This window comes from Molossus molossus, unplaced genomic scaffold (assembly GCF_014108415.1).
Source record: "Molossus molossus isolate mMolMol1 unplaced genomic scaffold, mMolMol1.p scaffold_m16_p_19, whole genome shotgun sequence".
NCBI classification, from domain to species: Eukaryota; Metazoa; Chordata; class Mammalia; order Chiroptera; family Molossidae; genus Molossus; species Molossus molossus.
Genome location: NW_023425354.1, coordinates 40,115,646 through 40,137,024, shown reverse-complemented (window position 1 = coordinate 40,137,024; position 21,379 = coordinate 40,115,646). Strand labels below are relative to the sequence as shown.

The following is a 21,379-nucleotide window of genomic DNA, read 5'->3' as shown; positions in this document are numbered from 1 at the left end:
GGCACAGGGGTGGATGAACCTTTTTTCTGCCAAGAGCTATTTGGATATTAATAACATAATTCACAGACCATACAAAATTATCAACTTAAAAATTAGCCTGCTATATTTGGTCAGGCTAATTTGATGAGGCATGTGTTGTTAGTTGGTATTGATTTTGTGGGCCTTACATGGCCCAAGGGCCAGACAGTTCACACTCCTCTATAGGGAAAAAACTGTTACTTTTTTTTTTCCTCACAGTACCTTGCACATTGTGTTACACCTGGTAAATATTTGCTGAATGAATTAAAGAGGCTTAATATTAACACTGAATATTGTTTGAGTACACTAGAGTTGCCTACCCTCTCTGCACATTTTATTATAGATATATATAAGTACACTAAGGTGGGATGGACTATGCAAGAAAGTGAAAGCGCAGGACAGGGGACTTAGAAACATTTAGAACCCAGCTTTTAAAATATCCTCACTATTGCCCAGCTGGTATGGCTCAGTGGTTGAGTGTCGACCTACACACCAACAGGTCACTGGTTTGATTCCTGGTCCGGGCACGTGCCTAGGTTGTAGGCCAGGTCCCCAGTGGGGGGCGTGCAGGAGGCGACCAGTTGATGTTCTCTCTCATTGATGTTTCTATCTCCCTCTCCCTCTCCCTCTCCCTTCCTCTCTCTCTCAAATCAATAAAGAAAAAAAAATTAAAATATCCTCACTATTGCCCAGTTGGTATGGCTCAGTGATTGAGAGTCATTCCATGAATCAAGAGGTCGCTGGTTCAATTTCCGGTCTGATCGATGTTTCTATCTCTCATTCCCTCTCTCTTCCTCTCTCTTTAAAAAAAATCAATAAAACATATTTTAAAAATCAAATAAAATATCTTCACTGTTGTGTTTTCCTCCTTACCTCAATCCCCCAAACTAGGAAACACGGATCTAAATGCCTTGTGCACTGCAAAATGGGGGTGAGTCGCTCAGCCTCCACTGTGATTGCATATGCAATGAAGGAATATGGCTGGAATCTGGACCGAGCCTATGACTATGTGAAGGAAAGACGAACAGTGACTAAGCCCAACCCCAGCTTCATGAGACAACTGGAAGAGTACCAGGGAATCTTGCTGGCAAGGTGAGTCTTTAACTGTGACTCTCAGGTTTTCCTTATTTTATGCTCCCTAGGGCAAGGTGAAGTGTCCTCTGCAGCTAGTTCTCAGCCTAACTTTGATGTGTCACATGTTTGAAAATTGAAATCTATCCAGTTTTTTTAAAAAGTAAGTATAAGCATTTAAGATTAGCAAGGAAGATTAGGCATTTAATCAAAATTAATAGTGTTTTTCACCCTGTAATTTAAACTAAAGGGTGGAAAATACTTTTCCTTTATTCAGTCCTCAACTAGGTGCAGATTTTATTTTATTTTATTATTTATTTTTTTCAATTCTCATCCGAGCACATTTTTTTTCTATTTATCTTGAGAGAAAGGGAAAAGAAGGGAAAGAGAGAGAAACATTGATGTGAGAGGGACACATCGACTGGCTACCTCCCACACGAGCCCGACCAGGGCCAGGGACTGAACTGCAACTGAGGTACATGCCCTTGACTGGAATCGAGCCCATGACTCATTGGTATGTGGGCCGACACACTAACCGCTGAGCCAAACCAGCCAGGGCTAGGTGTAGATTTTAATAAATACTTCTCAATATCTTTTTTCTCTTTTTTACTGAATTTATTGGGGGTGACACTCATTAACAAAAATATACAGGTTTCAGTGCAGTTTTATAACACATCATTTGTACACTGTATTGTGTGTTCACCACCCTAAGTCAAGTCTCATTCCATCAACATTTTCTCCCTAGACCCTGCTCCACCTCCCACTCCTTAACATCTTCTAATGCCACTTGCAACTGTCTTATCAAAATGTACTCAATCACTCCTGAGGCAATTCTAGGCATAGCTGAAATTCTGTGGCCCATTTGTTTAAAAGAAGAAATGCTGTGGCCCATTTGTTTAAAAGAAGAAAAGTACCTGCTGCTGCTTTGGACTTTTTATTGTATTTATTTATTTACTTATTTTTTATTTTTCCAGTGCTTGGTTTCACTGAGCCTACTTCAGTAATTTTGGTCATGTGACAAAATCAGCAGAATTGGGATATATATATCCCATTTGAAGTGTGAAGGTGCATCTCAGAAATAATTTTATTGGTTTGTTTGTTTTGTTTTTTTAATCCTTACCCAATGACATGCTTTTCATTGATTAGAGAGAGAGAGAGAGAGAAATGTCAATGTAAGAGGAAAACATTGATGGGTTACCTCACATGTGTTCCCCGACCAGGGAATGAACCCGAAATCTGGCTATGTGCTCTGACCAGGAATCAAACCCAAGACCCTCTGGTGAATGGGACAATGCTTTAACCACTGACCCACACCAGCCAGGGCTATTTTTTTTTTTTTTATGGATTTGAGAGAGAGTAGAGAAGGGGGAGAAAGACAGACAAACAGACATTAATTTGTTGTTCCACTTATTTGTGCATTCATTGGTTGATGCTTATATGTGCCCTGACTGGGAATTGAACCAGTAAACTTGGTGTATCAGGAAAATGCTCTAACCAACTGAGCTACCTGGCCAGGGCTTGTTTTCTTTTCATCCAATTTACGTACAGGGTGTGGCAAAAGTAGATTTGCAGTTGTGAGTACAAGAAACAGTTTATTCTTTTTTTGATGCGTGCCCCTAGCAAGAACCAAACCCAGGACTCTCTGGTCCGCAGGCCAATGCTCCAACCACTGAGCTAAACCAGTCAGGGCAACAGTTTATTCTTGTATTACTATTTTTTAATCATTATATTATTTTCCATACAAATACCTGCAAACCTATGTATGCCCCACCCTGTATATACTTTGTAAAAATGCAAAAAAAAATATTACAAAGGGAGAAATTATTTATAAATTCAATATCCACAGAGAACTGTTGACATTATCTTACCTAGTTCAACTATAACAACATATACTAAGCACTTACACTGTACTTAACCATCACTGTTCCTTTTATCCCCCCAGCTTTATTGAGATCTAATTGACATACAGTATTGTGTAAATTTACGGGGTACAATATAGTATTGTGTAAGTTTAAAGTGTACAAAGTATTGATTTGACAAAATTATACATTGCAAACAGCTTGCCACCATAGCATTCACTAACATCTCCATCCCTTACACATTTTTTTTTTGTGGTGATACTATTTAAGATCCCTCTTAGCAACATTCAAGTATATAATACAGTATTAGCTGTAATCACCATGCTGTACATTAGATTCCCCAGAATTTGGTAATCTTATAACTGGAAGTCTATACCCTTTGTCCAGTATTGCCCCATTTCTCCCAACCCCCATTCCTGGTAACCAGCACTCTACTGTCTGTTTCTCTGAGTTCAGCTATTTATGTGACAGCATACTGTATTTGTCTTTTCTCTGTCTACCCAGTGCTAGGTCTTGAACATCTTCCTGGGGAGTGTGAACTAGCTATTTCAACAATAATTTGGTGATTGGTTATAAAATGAGTAATGTATTTCACTGCATTATTTATTACCCCTGTTTTGGTAAAAGCCACCTTCATCCAGCTGCTCTGGGGGAAAAGATTCAGATATTAAACTGGATTTAATGATCAGTTTCCTGAGATGCCACATGCCGAAGTTCTGTGGAATGCTAGATTTTGCTTTGTTTTTTTTTTTATTTAGGCTTGTTCTAGGTAGTTTTGTTATGGTGAAGGCACAGCTACCTAAAAGTATTTGGGGCTGGTGCCAGAGTTTGACTCCAGTGAGTCTCATGAGTTGGTCTTGACTCTTGACTCTGGACTATGTTTCCCCTGAAAAAAATATTAAATAGCTTTCCAGCCTATCCAGGCAGAGGGACCACCCTCCCACCTCTGAAGTATTGTGAAAATGTGGTCACAGCACAGCATTATGGTTCCACTAAAAAACCCCTCCCATTTACTCAGTAGTTGGCATGATTTCCTCTGAGTCGTTCTCTTAGGAGGCTGGGAGGATACAAAAGTCTCCTCCACTTAAAAGAATTTGTAGGTCTTTGGGGCCAGATATTGATGACATTTTTAGATTAGATCAGAAAGTAGGGCACAACAGTTCTTTATGACACAAGAAAGAGGCATCTGAGGGTTGGATGAGACATAAATATTATGTATTCCCAGACACACGACAGAGGTTAGGCAATGTCCTCACGTGACCCATTGAGAGGAAGGATACTATGTGTCCTGCCAATTTCAGTATTTATTCTGGAATTGCAGGCTACTGCAAGCTGTTGGGTTGGGTCTTTTTAGCATATGTGGTTTTCTAAGATGTTAAAGGAATTTCAGAAAAATCTTAAATGAGGATAAGAAGGGCAGCATAAACCCACGAATCACTCTGCCTCTTTCCTTTCGATCCCTGACTTCCTGGGCTTGATTCATGGAGGGAGGGGCAAGCCCTAGGGAGCGTGAAAACCACAGAATTTGAGTCAGTAGATCTGGTTTTCATTCCTGGTTCACTCCCTTGCTATATCTCTGAAAAGTTACTACACAATTCTGATCCTCACCTGACCCTGTCTGTAAAATGAAAATCAAGAGACCTTCTTCATGGGGTTATTGTAAGTTAAAATATGTATGAATGTGTATTATATACTATTAAGGGTTATTCAGATGAGATCCTCATCATCTCCTTCCTCCAGAAAACACATACATGGCATGTGCCGTTTATTTCTCCCTCCTTGACATAGGTAAATGCCATTTATTACCTCCTCTTTCCTCCAACCACTGCCTCCCACCACCCAGAGACACATCAGCTTCATCAGAAACTGTTAGAAACTGGAATGAGAAATGGTATTGGAATTTCCTGTATTGTGATGTCTCTTGGATCTTAAGAACTGGAATCCAGAGCTAGGGCTATCACTTAGGCTGCTTTTAGCTTCAAGTAACAGAATACCTCCATCAGTCAAGATCTCAACAAGAAACTGCATACTCAGATTAGGATTATTTGAGGAGGGTTTTATAAAGGGGCTATTTACAAAGATGTGGATTGAAGTGTAATCAAGGGACTTGTATCAGCAGAGCTGTTTGGTAATGGCTCTGCAGTCCAAAGAGGATGGGAGCAGTTATCAGAACCTAGGAGGAGACTTCTGGGGAGAAAGGCACCTTCAGAGAAGAGTAATAACCCTCAGTTAAGGACATAGCCAACCTGGAGTGATCCTGCAGAAGGGAGCTAGGGAAATAGATGGTCTACCTTTACTTTCCTCCCTCCAGTCTCCTGGCAAAGGGGCCTGTTGATGTGGTCCATAGATCAGCCTTGGGGGCAGAGAGCAGGGTGGAAAAGCTGAAGAGTGGATCTGCAAGGGCAAACAGAAGATATCTGGCCCAACCCTCAGCTATAGGTAGTTTAAAAAGTTGGACCATTTGTCCACCCCCAGTGTGGCTCAGTGGATTGAGCGTCATCTCGTGCATCAAGAGGTCACCAGATCAGTACCCAGTGAGGGCGTATGCCTGGGTTGTAGCCTCAATCCCCAGTAGGTAGCATGCAGGAGGCAGCTGATCGATGTTTCTGTCTCTCTTTCTCCCCCTCCCTTTCTCTAAAAGTCAATAAAAGCATATTTTAAAAATATATAAAAATAAAAAGTTGACCCTGGCTGGTTATGCTCAGTTGTTAGAGCGCCAGCCTGTAGTCCAAAGGGTTGCAGGTTCAATTCCAAGTCAAGGGCACATACCTGGGTTGCAGGTTCAATTCCTGGCCCTGGTTGGGGTTGTGCAGGAGTCAACTAGATGTGTCTCTCACATCGATGTTTCTCTTTCCCTCCCTCTCTTCCATTCTAGCTAAAAATCAATCTAAAAATATCCTCAGGTGAGGATTAACCAAAAAAAGAATAATAAAATAAAATATTAAAAAATAGAAAATAAAAAGCTGGACCATTTAACATCACTGTAACAAGCACAGAAGTAGATTCTGTAATGGCTCAGTGATGTAGTCAGGGACTTGGGTACTCTCATCTTTCTGCTCTGTCTTCCTTGGTGAATGGCTTGGTCCTTGAACTTGTCTCCTCATGATTGCCAGATGTCTACCATATTTCTAGGCATCTACATGTAAATTCCACAGCATCTGGCTGAATGAATGGGCATTTCTTATATCTTTTTTGTTTTAATTTATATATTTTATTTATTTATTGTCAATCCTCACCTGAGGATATTTTTTCCATTGATTTTTTTTTTTTAGACAGAAGTGAGGAGATAGGGGGGGTCATCGATGTGAGAGAAACACATGGATTGGTTGCCTCCTGCATATGCCCCAACCTGGGGCTGGGGATCAAACCTGCAACCAAGGTACATGCCTTTGATAGATATTTGAACCCACGACCTTTTGGTGTGTGGGCTCACACTCTAACCACTGAACCACACTGGACAGAACTGAATGGGCATTTCGATTACAGGGGGAAGACCTTTCCCAAATCTCCCCCAATAGACTTCGCCCATAGGACTCATTGGCCAGGACTGGGTCATGTGCTTAAACTAATTGCTAGCCCAGAAGATAGCATTTCCTGGGCTGGCTAAAACAAATTCCCATTCACCCTCTGGTAGTAGGAAAGTGCTCCATTCCCTGAACCCAGGAGGCATTGAATACCCCAACCAAATCAGGCCTCTGTCAGTGAGGAGAAAGAGTGGGAGTGCCTGTTGGCCGCAGCCATGAGGATCTGCAGTCTATGACGCATTGTCAAGAAATGGTATGTTCAGGCTACGTGCCAAGCTAACTGCCAAGTGAATTGGGCCCAGCAGACTTTTGCCCAACTCCAAGTTGCTGCTCCAGGAACCATCTACTTAAAAGAGCAAAGAAGGAGCCCTGGTCGGTTTGGCTCAGCGGTTAGTGTTGGCCCACGGACCAATGAGTCGCGGGTTCAGTTCTCTTAAGGGCACGTACCTCGGTTGCGGTTCGTCCCCGGCCCTAGTCGGGGTCGTGCAGGAGGCAACCAGTCAATGTGTTTCTCTCCTTCTATCCCTCTCTTTTCCTCCTTCCTACTCTATCTGAACAAAAATGGGAAAATATCCTCAGGTTTAGAAAAAAGAAGAGCAAAAAAGAAGCCCCAACTCCTGTGATTGTCTGGAGCTCTGTCTAGCTTTGCAGCTTAGGTAACCAGGAGAAGACATTACATAGAAAAATCCCACTCATTCTGTTTGCAATTAAATTTCATTTCCTACCCAGGTACTCAGCTTTTGTGTTTCATATCTTCTCCAGGAAGTATGTGGTGGTTTTCCCAAAGAGACAGAGCCCCCATGGCTGTCTAAGCGTGGCACTGGGTATTTAATTTGAGATGGCAGACTCTGAGTCTCTTAGCTTGTACTTTTACCTCTTGGTAGAAGAGAAGTTTAGCAAAGTGACACCAGGTCCCTACAGTGATTTATGAACTGGTTATCTCTTAATCAGAGTGTGAGGCTGTGGGCCGAACAGTAATAGCCCCTCTGAAATACAAGAGACTTTTCGCATATTTCAGTGTGTTTCCGTGTGTCTTTAAGAGTCTGGGGAAGGTTAATATTTAATATTCTTCCTAAAAGCGGGGGTGGGGTATATCATAAAGCCACTGATACTATTCATATCTTTTTTTTTTTTTTTTTTTTTAATAGCTAGGGAACGGGAGTGAGGCAGGAGGAGGGGTGTTTGTGTGTGTTGAAACCCTCCATTAAACAGCCAGCAGCCCTGTTTGTTATTCTGCACTCTGATCATGCAGGTATCTGGCAGATTTATGTTCCATTAGACAAGTTCAGATTTCAGGCTTTTGCAAGCTGACCATGTGTCTGTGATATTATATTCCAATGTATAAGGCAAGGAAGAAAAACTGGGTGGTGGCCAGGGAGAATTTATGCCACATGTCCTCATAGATGTCAGTTTTGATTCTTTGAACACTGCTGTCACCAGGGCCAGAGAAGGCAGAGTTGTCTTTTACCCTGGCTTTGCTGGTGGAGACATTGAAGTCTAGTTAGCTAGAGCACAATGGTAAGCCAGCAGGAGGGAACCCGAGAATGAGAGGATGTGGTCCTGGTCAGGTGACAGCCAATCACAATCAGTGTTTAAAGGATTTTCTTTTTTTTTTTTTTTTTATCCTCACCTGAGGACATTTTTCCATTTTTTGTTCAGGTAGAGTGGGAGGGAGAGAGAGGAACAGAGAGAGAGAGAGAAACATCGATGTGAAAGGAACACATCGAGTGGCTGCCACCCGCACAACCGACCAGGGCCGGGGACAAACTGCAGCTGAGGTACGCGCCCTTAGCAGGAACCGAACCCGGGTCTCTCAGGACTGCAGGCCGACGCTCTAACGGCTGAGCCAAACCAGCCAGGGCTAAAGGATTTTCTTAATAGCTTTTCAGAAAAATGATCTTAAAGCACAGCACCCAGAAAATGCTTGAAGCCATTTCTCTGATTTTACTATAACTGATTCTCCATTTTTAGCAATATTTTCCTCTATGTAACTTTCTCACACAGAATTAGTGCTTTACCAGACATATAACAATATGAAAGAAAGAAAGTCGAGCAAGAGAATGGGATATTGTGTGCATCATGTCATTTAGATTTCCTTCTTGATTATTTACTCAGTAGAGGGACAAAATCTTACCCAGAATGGCCAGTCATCTCATGTGTGTCAGTGTGTTTATGTGAATCCAAATTCAGGTCAGAGGCCACTCAAGGCGGAAAAGAACAGGAGATGGCTACGTCATTCATGCTATAAACCAACTCTGACGTCCTTTTCAGCAACTTGTTTACTTGCTACCTACCTGGAACCAGGTGGGGAAAGTCAGCTGAATTTAAACATTAATAGTTTTTTAAAAATAACAAATACGATCTAATGCCTTACATTTATTCTGACCAGTGCGGGAGCATTAAAATGAACTGGCTTGGGAAAAGATTTCATTGGAAAACAGTTTGATGTTACTGAGTAAAACATGATTTATACATGTCCTGTGGCCCTCTTTTTTTGCTTCTATATAAAAAACACCTTTGAGAAACAAAAGTGTGCACCAGGCACAAGAATGGCCAGTGCAGTGTTCTTCATAATAGCCAGAACTGCACATCAACAGGATGGATAAATTTCTCTCTATCAAATCATAGCTACACACATTGATGAATCTTAAAAACATAATGTTAAGCAACAAAACAGTTGTAGAATACATACACTATTTCATTTATATAAAATTCAAAACATGCTAAACTAAGCAGTATATAATTAATAACAAAACATAGTGACTCTATACAAGAAAGAAAGGGAATGATAAGCACAAAATTCAGGGCAGAGGTTAATAACCCCTGAGGGGGGAGGAGGGAGAGGATTGGGAAGGGCCCCAAGGAATAGTAATGCTTCAAAGGCCATGGTAATGAATATCTTGACTGTATCAGAGAGCTGCCTACCACTCTCCATGCAGGTCCTATTGCAAAAATGAAAAGGCAGCGGAATCAGACCTATCTTCAGATTAGAGTTTTTCTTTCTCCTTTACAAGTATGTGTCAGTTTAATTCCAGAGCCCTGACCAAATATTTTCTGATGATTATCTCCTCCAGGAAGAGAAGGAAATCCCTGCTGGGTAAAACAGCTATGATGTCAGCCAGTTCCTCTGAAACATGCACTGTTTATGCCTATTAGCATAACTTCGGTTTCTCATTCCCTCTTGATTGGTTAGTGATTTGCAGGCAGTTTTAAAAATCATTCTTCGCTAGATTCTTGGGATTATGAAAACATCCCCATTTACCTGTTGACTGATAAGATGTTCTTTTACATTTATTAGAAGGGTGAGAACAACTCCCTGCAATGTCTTTAGTTGTTTGCATGATAGGAATTGTCCTGCTATGGTGGCTGAGAGGAGTTGGTGCAGGTTTGAACATGCTCATAATAGGTGAGGAATGGAAATTTGAGAACACAGTCATATTTAGATCAGGAAACAAGGGTGTCTATCTATGAAAGAAGAAACTTTAAAGGGAAGCACATTGGCATTGGTTGGTCACAGTATTTAGACTCATCTATCCAACCAGGCAGCTTGCCCCTCCACATAGCCACTCACTTGTTTGGGATGTGTGATGTGTTGTCTCCTCCTAGGGGTGGCTGGAGTTTATGCATCTTCAAAGAGTGAAAACCCTACCTTACACCCAGCTAAACTGATTATAGTTTGTCTTCATAAACAGATTGACCTGTTCCCTGCCCAGAAAAGCATCCTTTTGCTGTGCAGGCCTGAGTCAGAGGGAGCCCCACCCAAGCTGTAGACAGACAGGGGAACTGAGAGCAGGTGCAGACTTGAGAACAAACAGGGGTTCACATTAGTGCAGGCACATGACTCAGCAGAGATTTACAGGCCTCTGAGGCGTGGCCCTCAGCCCAGGGTAAATTGTTTTGGGCTGTTGCCCATTCTACCCTGCGGTTAGGTCACTCTTCATCAGCTTGTAAGTCAGGGAAACCATACCCCATAAACCATTTAGTGACTATTCCCTGGGCAGGTGATCCTGACCAGCCACAGGGCCACCTTTCTCTTTTTGGCTAGGGTTTTGAGAACTGTGCTTCTTTGTTCAAGAGGGGTTTGAAATGAAATCTCTTACTCACATCAGACCTTCCCTCCATAAAATAAACCAAAGGGGGTGTGTGTGTGTGTGTGTGTGGTCTTCCTTTGGCTCATCTGCTTTTCCAAGTGTCACCTTAGGCTGATGGTTTTTATCCAAAGATATTTATGAAAGGGGCCTGTACTTCCTGCTCATTCTCTTCCATTCTGTTACCAACTTTTTTCACCTCATCTTTGTTTTCTAATTCAAGAAGGATTACCACCCTCCTCAGATTTCTGTGTCAGTGATTAATCCTATAGCAGCTCTTCATCCTAATTATGAGGATTTGTAATGGGCTCCAATGAAGGTTTCTCTTTGTATTACTCGAATGCTATTTTGTTTTAGTTTGGTTTTTGTTTTGTTTTTTCTGGTTATTAATGAATGTTAAACATGCTCATTATTTTTTATTTATTTATTTATTTTTTTTATCCTCACCCGAGGACATTTTTCCATTTTTTGTACAGATAGAGTGGGAGGGAGAGAGAGGAAGAGACAGAGAGAGAGAAACATCGATGTGAAAGGGACACATCGAGTGGCTGCCACCGCATGACCAACCAGGGCTGGGGACAAACTGCAACCGAAGTACGTGCCCTTAGCGGGAACCGAACCCAGGTCTCTCCGGACCGCAGGCCGATGCTCTAACTGCTGAGCCAAACCGGCCAGGGCGCTCATTATTTTTTAAATTAAAAATTTATAGAAAGTAAAGACCTCCCCACAAGTATGTTTGCCTTCCTTGAAAAGACTTTTACCAATTTGGTGATGTTTCTCCAGGTTTTTTCCTATACTTATTCTAACATGGGAACTGACCATCTCATCTATGTTCAACATGCTTTTTCACTTAATAGTATGCCTTGGAGCCTGGCCGGTGTGGCTCAGTTGGTTGAGCATCGTCCCATGCACCAACAAGTCACTAGTTTGATTCCAGTCAGGGTACATGCCCGGGTTGAAGGCTTGATTCCTAATAGGAGATGTGCAGGAGGCAGCCGATTAATGTTTCTCTCTCATCAATGTTTCAGTCTCTCCCTCTCCCTTCCTCTCTCTGTGAAATCAATAAAAACACTTTTTTTTAAAAGGCTTTAAAAAATATTATGCCTTGGACATCATTCCACTAAAATACCTGACTTTTTTAAACAGCCTCATAGCATATAGGTATATGGACTATAATTTAAATAAATATTTTTGGGGGTGTCTAATATTTTAGGACCACAATGTTACAGTAAACATCCTTTTATGTGTATCTTCATGTACTTATCGTAGTAGTACTCCAAGAAAAACTCTTGAAGGAAGTATTGCTGGTTAAAGGGTTAAATTTTGAGAGCTACTACCAGAGTTCACTCTTAAAAATGCTACAGTTCACATTCCTCCCAAAGGTAGTATATGAGAGGGCTTGTTTGACCATACCATCAACAACACTGGCTGCTAGCAACCATATTACCTCTTGTTAGTCTGATAGGTTAAAAAAATCAGATCTCACCCTGGCCAGTTTGGCTCAGCGGTTAGAGCGTCGGCCTGTGGTCTGGAGAGACCCGGGTTCGGTTCCCGCTAAGGGCATGTACTTCGGTTGCAGTTTGTCCCCGGCCCTGGTTGGTCGTGCGGGTGGCAGCCACTCAATGTGTCCCTTCACGTCGATGTTTCTCTCTCTCTCTCCCTTCCTCTCTCTCCCTCCCACTCTATCTGTACAAAAAATGGAAAAATGTCCTCGGGTGAGAATTAAAAAAAAAAAAAAGTCAGATCTCATATTTATTTATTTTTTGCTGTTGAACTTTTTTTTTTTTTGCTCAGATGAAGTAGGAGGGAGAGAGAGAGAGAAACATCGACGTGAAAAGGACCCATCCAGTGGCTTCCACCCACACAACCCAACCAGGGCCGGGGACAAACTGCAACCGTAGTACATGCCCTTAGCGGGAACTGAACCCGGGTCTCTCTGGACCACAGGCCGGCACTCTAACCACTGGGCAAAACCGGCCAGGGCAAGTTGAGCATCTTTTCAAATGTTTATTGCCTACTACCATTGGACATTAACAAAGCATTTTGCAAGTTAAGGTTTAAGTTTATCTGGGTGCGGTTTCTTGGGAGGGTGTTCATTGTTTTCACAGATGAGAGTAAGGCGTTTCTTGTGTATGTCCTTCACAGCAAGCAACGGCATAACAAGCTCTGGAGATCTCATTCAGATAGCGACCTCTCAGACCACCATGAACCCATCTGCAAACCAGGGCTAGAACTCAACAAGAAGGAAATCACCACCTCAGCAGACCAGATTGCCGAGGTAAAGACCATGGAAGGTCACCCACCCATACCTCCTGTCTTTGTGGAACATGTCGTCCCACAAGATGAAAATCAGAAAGTCCTGTGTACCAAAGAAAGAATGATCTGCTTGGAGTTTACTTCTAGGGAATTTCATGCCGGACAGATTGAAGATGAATTAAACCTAAATGACATCAATGGATGCACATCAGGGTGTTGTCTCAATGAATCAGAATTCCCTCCTGACAACTGCCATGCCTCCAAAGCCTTAATCCAACCGGGACAGGCCCCAGAAATGCCCAACAAGTTCCCAGACTTAACAGTCGAAGATTTGGAGACAGACGCTCTGAAAGCAGACATGAACGTCCACTTACTGCCTATGGAAGAATTGACATCTCGCCTGAAAGACCTCCCCATGTCCCCTGATCCTGAGTCACCAAGCCCCCAACCCAGTTATCAGGTTGAAGTCTCAGATTTCAGTACAGATCGCATTAATTTTTTTAGTGCCCTAGAGAAGTTTGTAGAGCTTTCTCAAGAAACCCGGTCACGATCTTTTTCCCACTCAAGGATGGAGGAACTGGGTGGAGGAAGGAGTGAGAGCTGTCGACTGTCAGTGGTAGAAGTAGTGCCTTCTGAAGTCACAGCTGACGACCAGAGAAGCAGCTCTTTGAGTAACACTCCCCATGCATCCGAAGAATCTTCAATAGATGAGGAACAGTCAAAGGTAAAAACTATCTTTATAGTTCGCCACCTAATGAAGTTACCTTTGAAGACAAAATATTTGGGATTCTGCTATGGTCACTTTATTTTAATAATGGGAGAGTCTGGCCAACACTTTCCTTGAAAACTTAGGGTTTAAATATTTTTTAAATCAGTTGCCTTCTGAGGAGTTTGTCTTTTCAGGTTTTTGGTGTCATTGGAAGCACTTTTTTTTTTTTTTTTTTTTTTTTTTTATCCTCACCCGAGGACATTTTCCATTTTTTTTGTTCAGATAGAGTGGGAGGGAGAGAGAGAGAGAGAGATTGAGAGAGAGAGAGAGAGAGAGAAACATCGATGTGAAAGGGACACATCGAGTGGTTGCCACCCACATGACCCATCCAGAGCCGGGGACAAACTGCAACCGAGGTACGTGCCCTTAGCGGGAACCGAACCCGGGTCTCTCTGGACCGCAGGCTGACGCTCTAACCACTGAGCCAAACCGGCCAGGGCCATTGGAAGCACTTTTGAGGGGATGAGGGAAGAAGAGATTAACCAAAACAATTTCCTGGCTGAACAAAGAGCAGTTCCCCCTGGACCTCTGCAGTTCAGCTCAAATCTCACCAGTAATGAAGTGCCAGGACTCATATGCTGCCTGAGTCAGACTTGTGTCTCTCTGAGAAGATAGATTTGTTTGGAAAATTCTTTCTGTCTCAGAAAATTCTAAAGCTAGACATGTGTAAATAGTTGTTGGAATGGCACCTGATTCCCATGCTGCATCCTTGCTATTAATATTTCTGAATTGCTCCTCAACTTAGACCCTGTGGTATTCAAGAATTGAGGGTTTGTTTGGGGAAGTGATTTGAGAGAGCAGACCGAATCCCAAGATTCTTCTCAGTGGCATATGAGCTCTTATGAACCATCTCAGACCAGGGAAAGAATTACTATTTCTAAGATTCACACTTATTCCTGTATTGACACTTCTGAAATTGGGTTTCATTTTAATCAGTATAATATGGCAGCTGGGAAGTAAATGGTGACAGATTTACTCTAAACTTCACTTAATGAAGTCAGTGGGGCTGAGTGGATTCTTGACATCTCCTGATGTCTATCTATTTATATTTATTTTTCACCTTGTCCATTACTCATCTGTTCTATTTTTTTTCAACTACCTGAGGGCAGTTGTTGCCTCTGCTTCTGTCTTCTCCTCTCCTCAAAGGCTATCCCTCTGTTGCGTTTCTACTGGGAAATCTGAATGCTTGAGCTCTCCTTTGGATCAATGGGCTCCGGCAGAAATAGCTTTTTTGCAAAGTCCCTGATCATATGAGCACTCCCTGTACAGCCCATGCACACCGGCCTGCTGTGGCTTCTCTCCCAGTCCTGGCAAGTTTGCCTCTGCCTGATATCCTGGCAGATTTCTCCCAAAGGCATGACTGACCTTGTTAGTTTGTACTAGCTCTGACTCTCAATTGAAGGGGAAATACCAGAACAATTCCTAGGTAAATATTATATTTTGAAGGCTTATAAAAATGTTAAAGTAGAGTGATGGTCATAATGATGTCACTTTAAGAAGTGTCCAGGGGCTATTTCCAAATTTTGAAATACTTTTTATTTTTCAAAAGGACTTGATTTTGCATTGGCCAGTTTTCTTTGTCCTTGTTCTAAATACATCTTGGAATTCATAACTTAGAACAATACAATGTCAGAGTCGCACTTTCTAAGTTTGCTCAGGCACGTGGCTGCATAAGCCAAGTAAACGTTTCCCAGGAGGAGCCGTGTGAAACATAGGAATTGTGTGATCAGATACATAGTGCCCTCGTGTGCTGGGATGCTGCTGCTAGAAGTGGGAGGATGTGGATGAAAGCTGGCAACACAGAAGAGAGAATAGAGCAGTGAGTCTCCAAGTCAGACATCAGATGATAGCCTCATCCCTGCCTTGTCTAACACTGGGCATAATTAAGCCCTTAAATGGAACTCTTCCCCTCAGACTAGGTTAGGATCTAACTAGAAGTTGATACAGGCCAGAAAAGAAAGATTTCATTTCCCCCAGTTCTGAAGGCTCATGATCATAGGAAAATTAGGAGCCTCCAATGCTATTTGCTGTCATTTTTGGAGCAGGATATTAGATGGGCATCCCGTTTGAGTAAACAGAACAGAAAGTTCAGTAAACAGTGATACAACCTGTAACTAATCTTGTCTCTGCCTTTGATGAATCTGTGTGTGTACAATAAAACAGATGGTCAGAGGACAGTCCCAGGCACTCCATGATTTGTGTCTTCATAGCCAGAAGATTCTCCTAGATCAGAGGAATAGTAAACAAAACAGCTGGCATTTTCGGTTAGACTACAATTCGCCATAACCATCTCACTGTTTTTTCTTTTTAGGCAATCTCAGAACTGGTCAGCCCAGACATCTTCACACAATCTCACTCAGAAAATGCTATTTCAGTCAAAGAAATTGTCACTGAGATTGAATCTATCAGTCAAGGAATTGGACAGATTCAACTAAAAGGAGACATTTTATCCAACCCATGCCATACGCCAAAGAAGAACACCACCCACGAGATGCCCCTTGAGAGGACCCAGGCCCCAGAGAACAAACCAGGAAATCTGGAGCCAAATGAGGGTTCTTGCCCAGCCCGGCCTGAACTAGCCAAAGACTCAGGGAGGTGGGACCCAGAAGGCTGCCTAACTCTACACTCATCCACCACAGACTTGGAAGAAGAGGAACCAGCTGAGGGGGAACAAGAGCTCTGGGGCCCAGGCATGCACCCAGGTGCCAAGTGGTACCCTGGTTCCGTGAGACGAGCCACCTTGGAGTTTGAGGAGCGTTTGCGGCAGGAGCAGGAGTACCACAGTGCTACCCCTACTTGTACATCATTGTCCACTCGTAAGAATTCCAAGAACGATTCCTCTATGGCAGACCTAGTACCGAAAGGGAAGAGTGATGAAGCCACCCCAGAACATTCATCTGTCCCCAGGGAACCAGAGATGAACAAGGGCAAAAGGAAATGCAGTGGGTTTGAGGCTGGCTCACTAGCACATTGTGAGCAAGATGTCCTTGTTTCAGCACCCAAGCTGCTGGATTTTCACTCCTTGCCAGCTCCTCAGGAGTGCCCTGAGTCAGAGACTAGGACCAAGCAGCAAGGAGTCCTGAAGGAGCAGGAGACTGTGGTTTCATGCCAGGGATCTGAGACACAGATGGTCCCTCTCCCCAAGGAGATAGAAATCATTGAGTATACCCAAACAGTTACATCACCCAGTCACACTTGGCCAGGGGCTGAAATAGCCACCAGTGTAAAGAGTGGGGAGCAAGGACTGAGGAAAGTGAAAGTGGAGAAGTCCATCACTGTCCTCTGTGCACTGGATGAAAATCTGAACAGGACGCTGTGCCCCAGCCAGGTTTCTCTGTACCCCAAAGTGCTACCTCTGCCTCATTCTTCCTCTCCTGAGCACAAAAGGCGCACCGACCCGACCTCCACACTGAGCAGCCCTGGAGACTGGGGCCACAGCCCGGCAACAGCCCTGGACACAGCAGCGCCTTTTGTCAGTCACACAACCCATGTACCGTCTGCCAACTTGGATTACCTGCATCCCCAGACCGTGGTTCACCTGGAAGGCTTCACAGAGCAAAGCAGCACCACAGACTTTGAGCCCTGTGCGGAGCAGGGTAGCTGGGAAGAAAGTCAGGAGGGCCCCCTGTCCGGTGGCAATGAAGTGCCATATAAGGGCTCCCAGTTAAGTAGTGAAGACCTGAGTTTAATTAGCAAACTTAGTGACAACATTGGGAAGTTCCAAGAAAAACTGGACCCATCTCCTGTAGCCTGTAGACTCTCACATAGCTCTAGCAGTGACAACATAAAGGGTCTCAGCCACAGCCCCAGTGTGGTGAAGGAGCGCACTAAAGAAACTGAGTCCCGAGCTATTTGCCAGGTAGGGCGCACCAAGCCATCCCAAATGAGGCGCTCAGCTTCCCTCGCCAAGTTAGGTTACTTGGACCTGTGTAAAGACTGTTTACTGGAGAGAGATCCTGTCTCCTCTGAGTCCCCTCATCTCAAATTGCTTCAGCCCTTCATCAGAACAGATTCAGGCATGCATGCCATGGAGGCCCAGGAGCCCCCAGAAAACCCAGATGCCCCCCAGAACCCAGAGCCCACCAAGTATTTTATAGAGCAACTTAAAACAACAGAGTGTATCGCACAGAGCAAGCCAGTGGAGAGGCCCCTTGTACAGTATGCCAAAGAATTTGGTTACAGTCAGCAGTGTTTGCTCCCCAAGGCAGGACCTGAATTGACTAGTTCTGAAGGAGGCCTTCCTTTGCTGCAGACCCAGGGGCTGCCGTGTGCAGGCCCAGCTCCAGGGCTGGCCGTGGCTCCCCGTCAGCAGCACGGCAGAACTCACCCCCTTAGGAGACTGAAAAAGGCAAATGATAAAAAACGGACAACCAACCCCTTCTATAATACCATGTGATTCTGAGCCTACACATGTGACTTTCTGAAAGAAATGTTTGTAAAAGGGGCAGGTGTAATATGTAAGGAACATGCACTTTATTGGTTAATTTTATAATATTTTGGTCATTTTACTGTTCCTGGCGCATGCAGGGTTTAGGGTGTTTTCCTCTGTGTATGTGTGAAAGAGAGATTGATTTGGATGGCAAGACCATTTTATCATTTTTTATTTTTAGAAAATTCAAACCTCAAAATTTACTCATTTTCAAAGGACACCTTTATCAAAGGCACATTGCTGTTTTTCAATTAACTGCCACCTGCTCCTCATTTTGACCTCTGAGGAAAGGCATGCTTGCTTGACTGAGGAAGGAAGCAGATGGGGAGGGTGGGGGTGAAGCCAGAAATTGAAAATGTTCCCCCTGGGCCAGCGTGACGATGGTTTGCTTTCCAGACCTGATGCATTGGACGGGCTGAAGGGCAGCCGGACATCAGCGTGTTCTCGGCCTCGGCCTCCAGCCCTAGCCCTTTGGAGTTCCTGACGTGGCAGGTTCTGCTGTTTTCAAAGGGGGTCTTCCAGAATCCATTTCTTCTGGTATTCCAGAGTGGATCATTACAAAAAGGCATAATAGCTGGCTTTCTAAACCAGTAAAGCAATTAGTTATTTTTATTAAAAGGCAACACCAAATGAAATCCAAAAGGTCCTCTGTAGAGGAAAGCATAAGAAGGAGGTGAAATGCCTGGGCAGGGCGGGACGGGGAGGCTGCTGCCCACTGTCTTGAGGGTGAAGGGCTCCACACAGGTGTCCTGACCCTGTCTGCCAGGAAAGTGGTCTGTACCATCCTCCCAGCTGAGACACAATAGGGACAAGTTTGAAAAACAGCAATTGAAAGTCAGTGTGTTCTTATAAAATGAATACATATGTAGGGTTTTAACCTTTCCATTACTTGAATAATTCTGTGGGCCTCTTGAGTTTAATGGCCATAGTTTTTCCAATTTATCTTCCTCCCCCATGCCGTTTCTCCCCATGCTGCCTTTTTTTTTTTTTTTTAATTTCATAGATGGTATTTGAATTGTTACATTACATTTGTATAACCTCCATTGAATGCAAAGTTTTCTTTTTGATATTATCACTGTTAACACTTGACATAAGTTTTTTTTCCCTTTCTTTTTCTGGAAGATTTATCATTTCTAGTTTTTACACAGTGTTTATGTACATAATGTCACTTTCGTACAGTATTTTGTTGTTGATGTCATAGGGTCTTTTTGATTTATTCTTTTTAAGAAGGAGTAAAACTGAAACTGGAAAACACAGAAATAAACCTGATGAGTGTTGGTAGGAATCTGCAGAGTATATTGACAGTTGTTTTAATTGTTTAAATGGAGACTTCTAATTGCCAGCTCCTGCCAAATTATGCATTAGTAACCCTCCTCAGAGAAACCCCTAAAGGTTCCCATTAGATCACAGTTTAACTGAAGGGTGAATCCTCTTCCAAACTGAAATCCCAGAAAGTTGTTTGTGGTCACTGAACCACAGCCAGGGAGAGTATGGGAGTATTAACTGCTTCCCGGGGTGGAAGCTCTTAATGGATTGCACCGGTGGTTCTCAACCTTCCTAATGCCACAACCCTTTAATCCAGTTCCTCATGTTGTATGTGGACGTATCTGCATGTGGGCAGACCCGCCTAGAGACGGATAGAGGAGCGGTGTCTTGGTTCCTAAGGCCATCGGAAATATGTGTTTTCCGATGGTCCTAGGCGACCCCTGTGAAAGGGTTATTCGACCCCCAGGTTGAGAACCCCTGGATTAGACTGAAAGGCTGCCGGGAGGCCTCAGCCAAGGACAGGCGCCCTTACTGACTCCATTTAGGATGCTGTTGCTTTGCTGCTATTATGGATATCCTTAACACAGGAGCACCTGCCATAAACAAGCCTACTTCAGCTTCTTACAGAAAACATATTTAGCCTTGAATGAAGGACCCTTGTTAAAACTGAAGAAGTTTGCAAATTTGCTTCCTGTTTGCTTTGGTTGATGTCCACATTGCTGAGAGATTGATCAAGTACAGACTTGAGATTGAGGTTTTTGATTCATCACAGCACTGAGAGGAAAAGACAGATGCACAGAGTGCCAAGGTGATGTCAGTAGCCAGTGTTTAGTGCGAGAGGTAGTAGGGTAACCCAAAGGAGAGAGAAAAGGTGGACTGAGGCCATTCATAGGTGCTCAAAAAGCTGTGAATCCAGTTGGCGTGTGGAAGCCATGGTTGTGTCTGACATCACTGCCGGGAGGCATGTTAGACAAAAACCTGCTACATGTGTCTTTATGGTGTAGTAATTATATGTACCTGTGCTGTCCCTAAATAGTTTCCTTAAATATGCAAATGTATCGTTCACACAGCTTTGTGATTCCTGGATATTGAATGTGCTGTGAAGTGTTTTGTTAGGTGGTATATACCACTGTGAGGAGGCTTGCAAGACAGTTATGAATTTCCAGAACTCATCCATCTAAACTGCCCTTTCTTATTGAGGCAATTCCACCATCACTATGATGGGAAAGGGACAGGAGATTTTGGCAGGGCTGGGAAGAGAGGAGGGTTTGCCTGGAGGTTAAGAGAGTGGTGTCCACTCATTAATCCCTGTCGGTGGTGACATCCCTCACATTAAGTACAAGCAGAATAGACAATATTGTACTGTTCTCTCTTCTCCCTTCTTACTGTGTTTGATCACTCTTACTGCATTAAATAACAACGATGGGGAGCGAACACTCAAATGCTGGAGAGAAAAACAATAACTTTTTTTTAAAGAGTAGAGCAGCAGTTTGCAACCTTTTACATCTCATGGCACACATAAACTAACTGCAGTTCTGCGGCACACCAAAAAATAAACTTTTTGCCGTCCTAACCAAAAAAAAGTATAATTTTGATTGGTTTTTTTCCAAAAGTAATTACCAACCCTTTTTGCTCCTAAGTGACTTTAAAAAATCAGGTGCCTATACTTGTATATAAGAATTTCTGGTACCAAGAATTAGCCAATCAGACACAACCTTATGCAACGTGACCAATAAGATGCAACTATTTTATATAACCTATATATTTATGGTTCAAGACAGGGCATTCACACCCCGAGGCTATTGCTCTGTTGACTGTTGTCTTTTTTTTTCTTTACAATCCAAGAGAAGAGAGGTCAGTGTCCCTGACTAAATAGTCAGGTATTACATGCTTTAAAATTTCTTGGGGCATACTGGTTGAAAATCGCTGGAGTAAACATTCTTGCTCTGCCTTCCATTTTTTAAAATACTTTTTATCATTTAATTTACCTGCATAAATAAACGTCCTCTACGCAGGGTCTGTCATTCAACCAATGCCATGGGGTTTTGCCAGTCCTCTCAGACACCGACAGCTGAGTGTTCTTGTGTTATTTACATAAC

At 43.1% G+C, this 21,379-nt stretch overlaps 1 protein-coding gene across 9 annotated transcripts in view; it reads left to right on the top strand.

Annotated features, from left to right (window-relative positions):
* Positions 1-19,654, top strand: part of SSH2 (slingshot protein phosphatase 2) — a 298,822-nt gene extending 279,168 nt beyond the window's left edge. For 6 of the 9 annotated variants that reach the window (XM_036269087.1, XM_036269086.1, XM_036269091.1 and 3 more), the window contains 3 exons: positions 910-1,110; positions 12,706-13,540; positions 15,897-17,981. In XM_036269087.1, the coding sequence (XP_036124980.1) occupies positions 910-1,110; positions 12,706-13,540; positions 15,897-17,981 (3,121 nt within the window). Of the gene's footprint in view, positions 1-909; positions 1,111-12,705; positions 13,541-15,896 lie in introns of all 9 variants that reach the window. The other 3 variants (XM_036269088.1, XM_036269089.1, XM_036269085.1) reach the window with 2 other exon arrangements.
* The last annotated feature ends 1,725 nt before the right edge of the window (positions 19,655-21,379 follow it).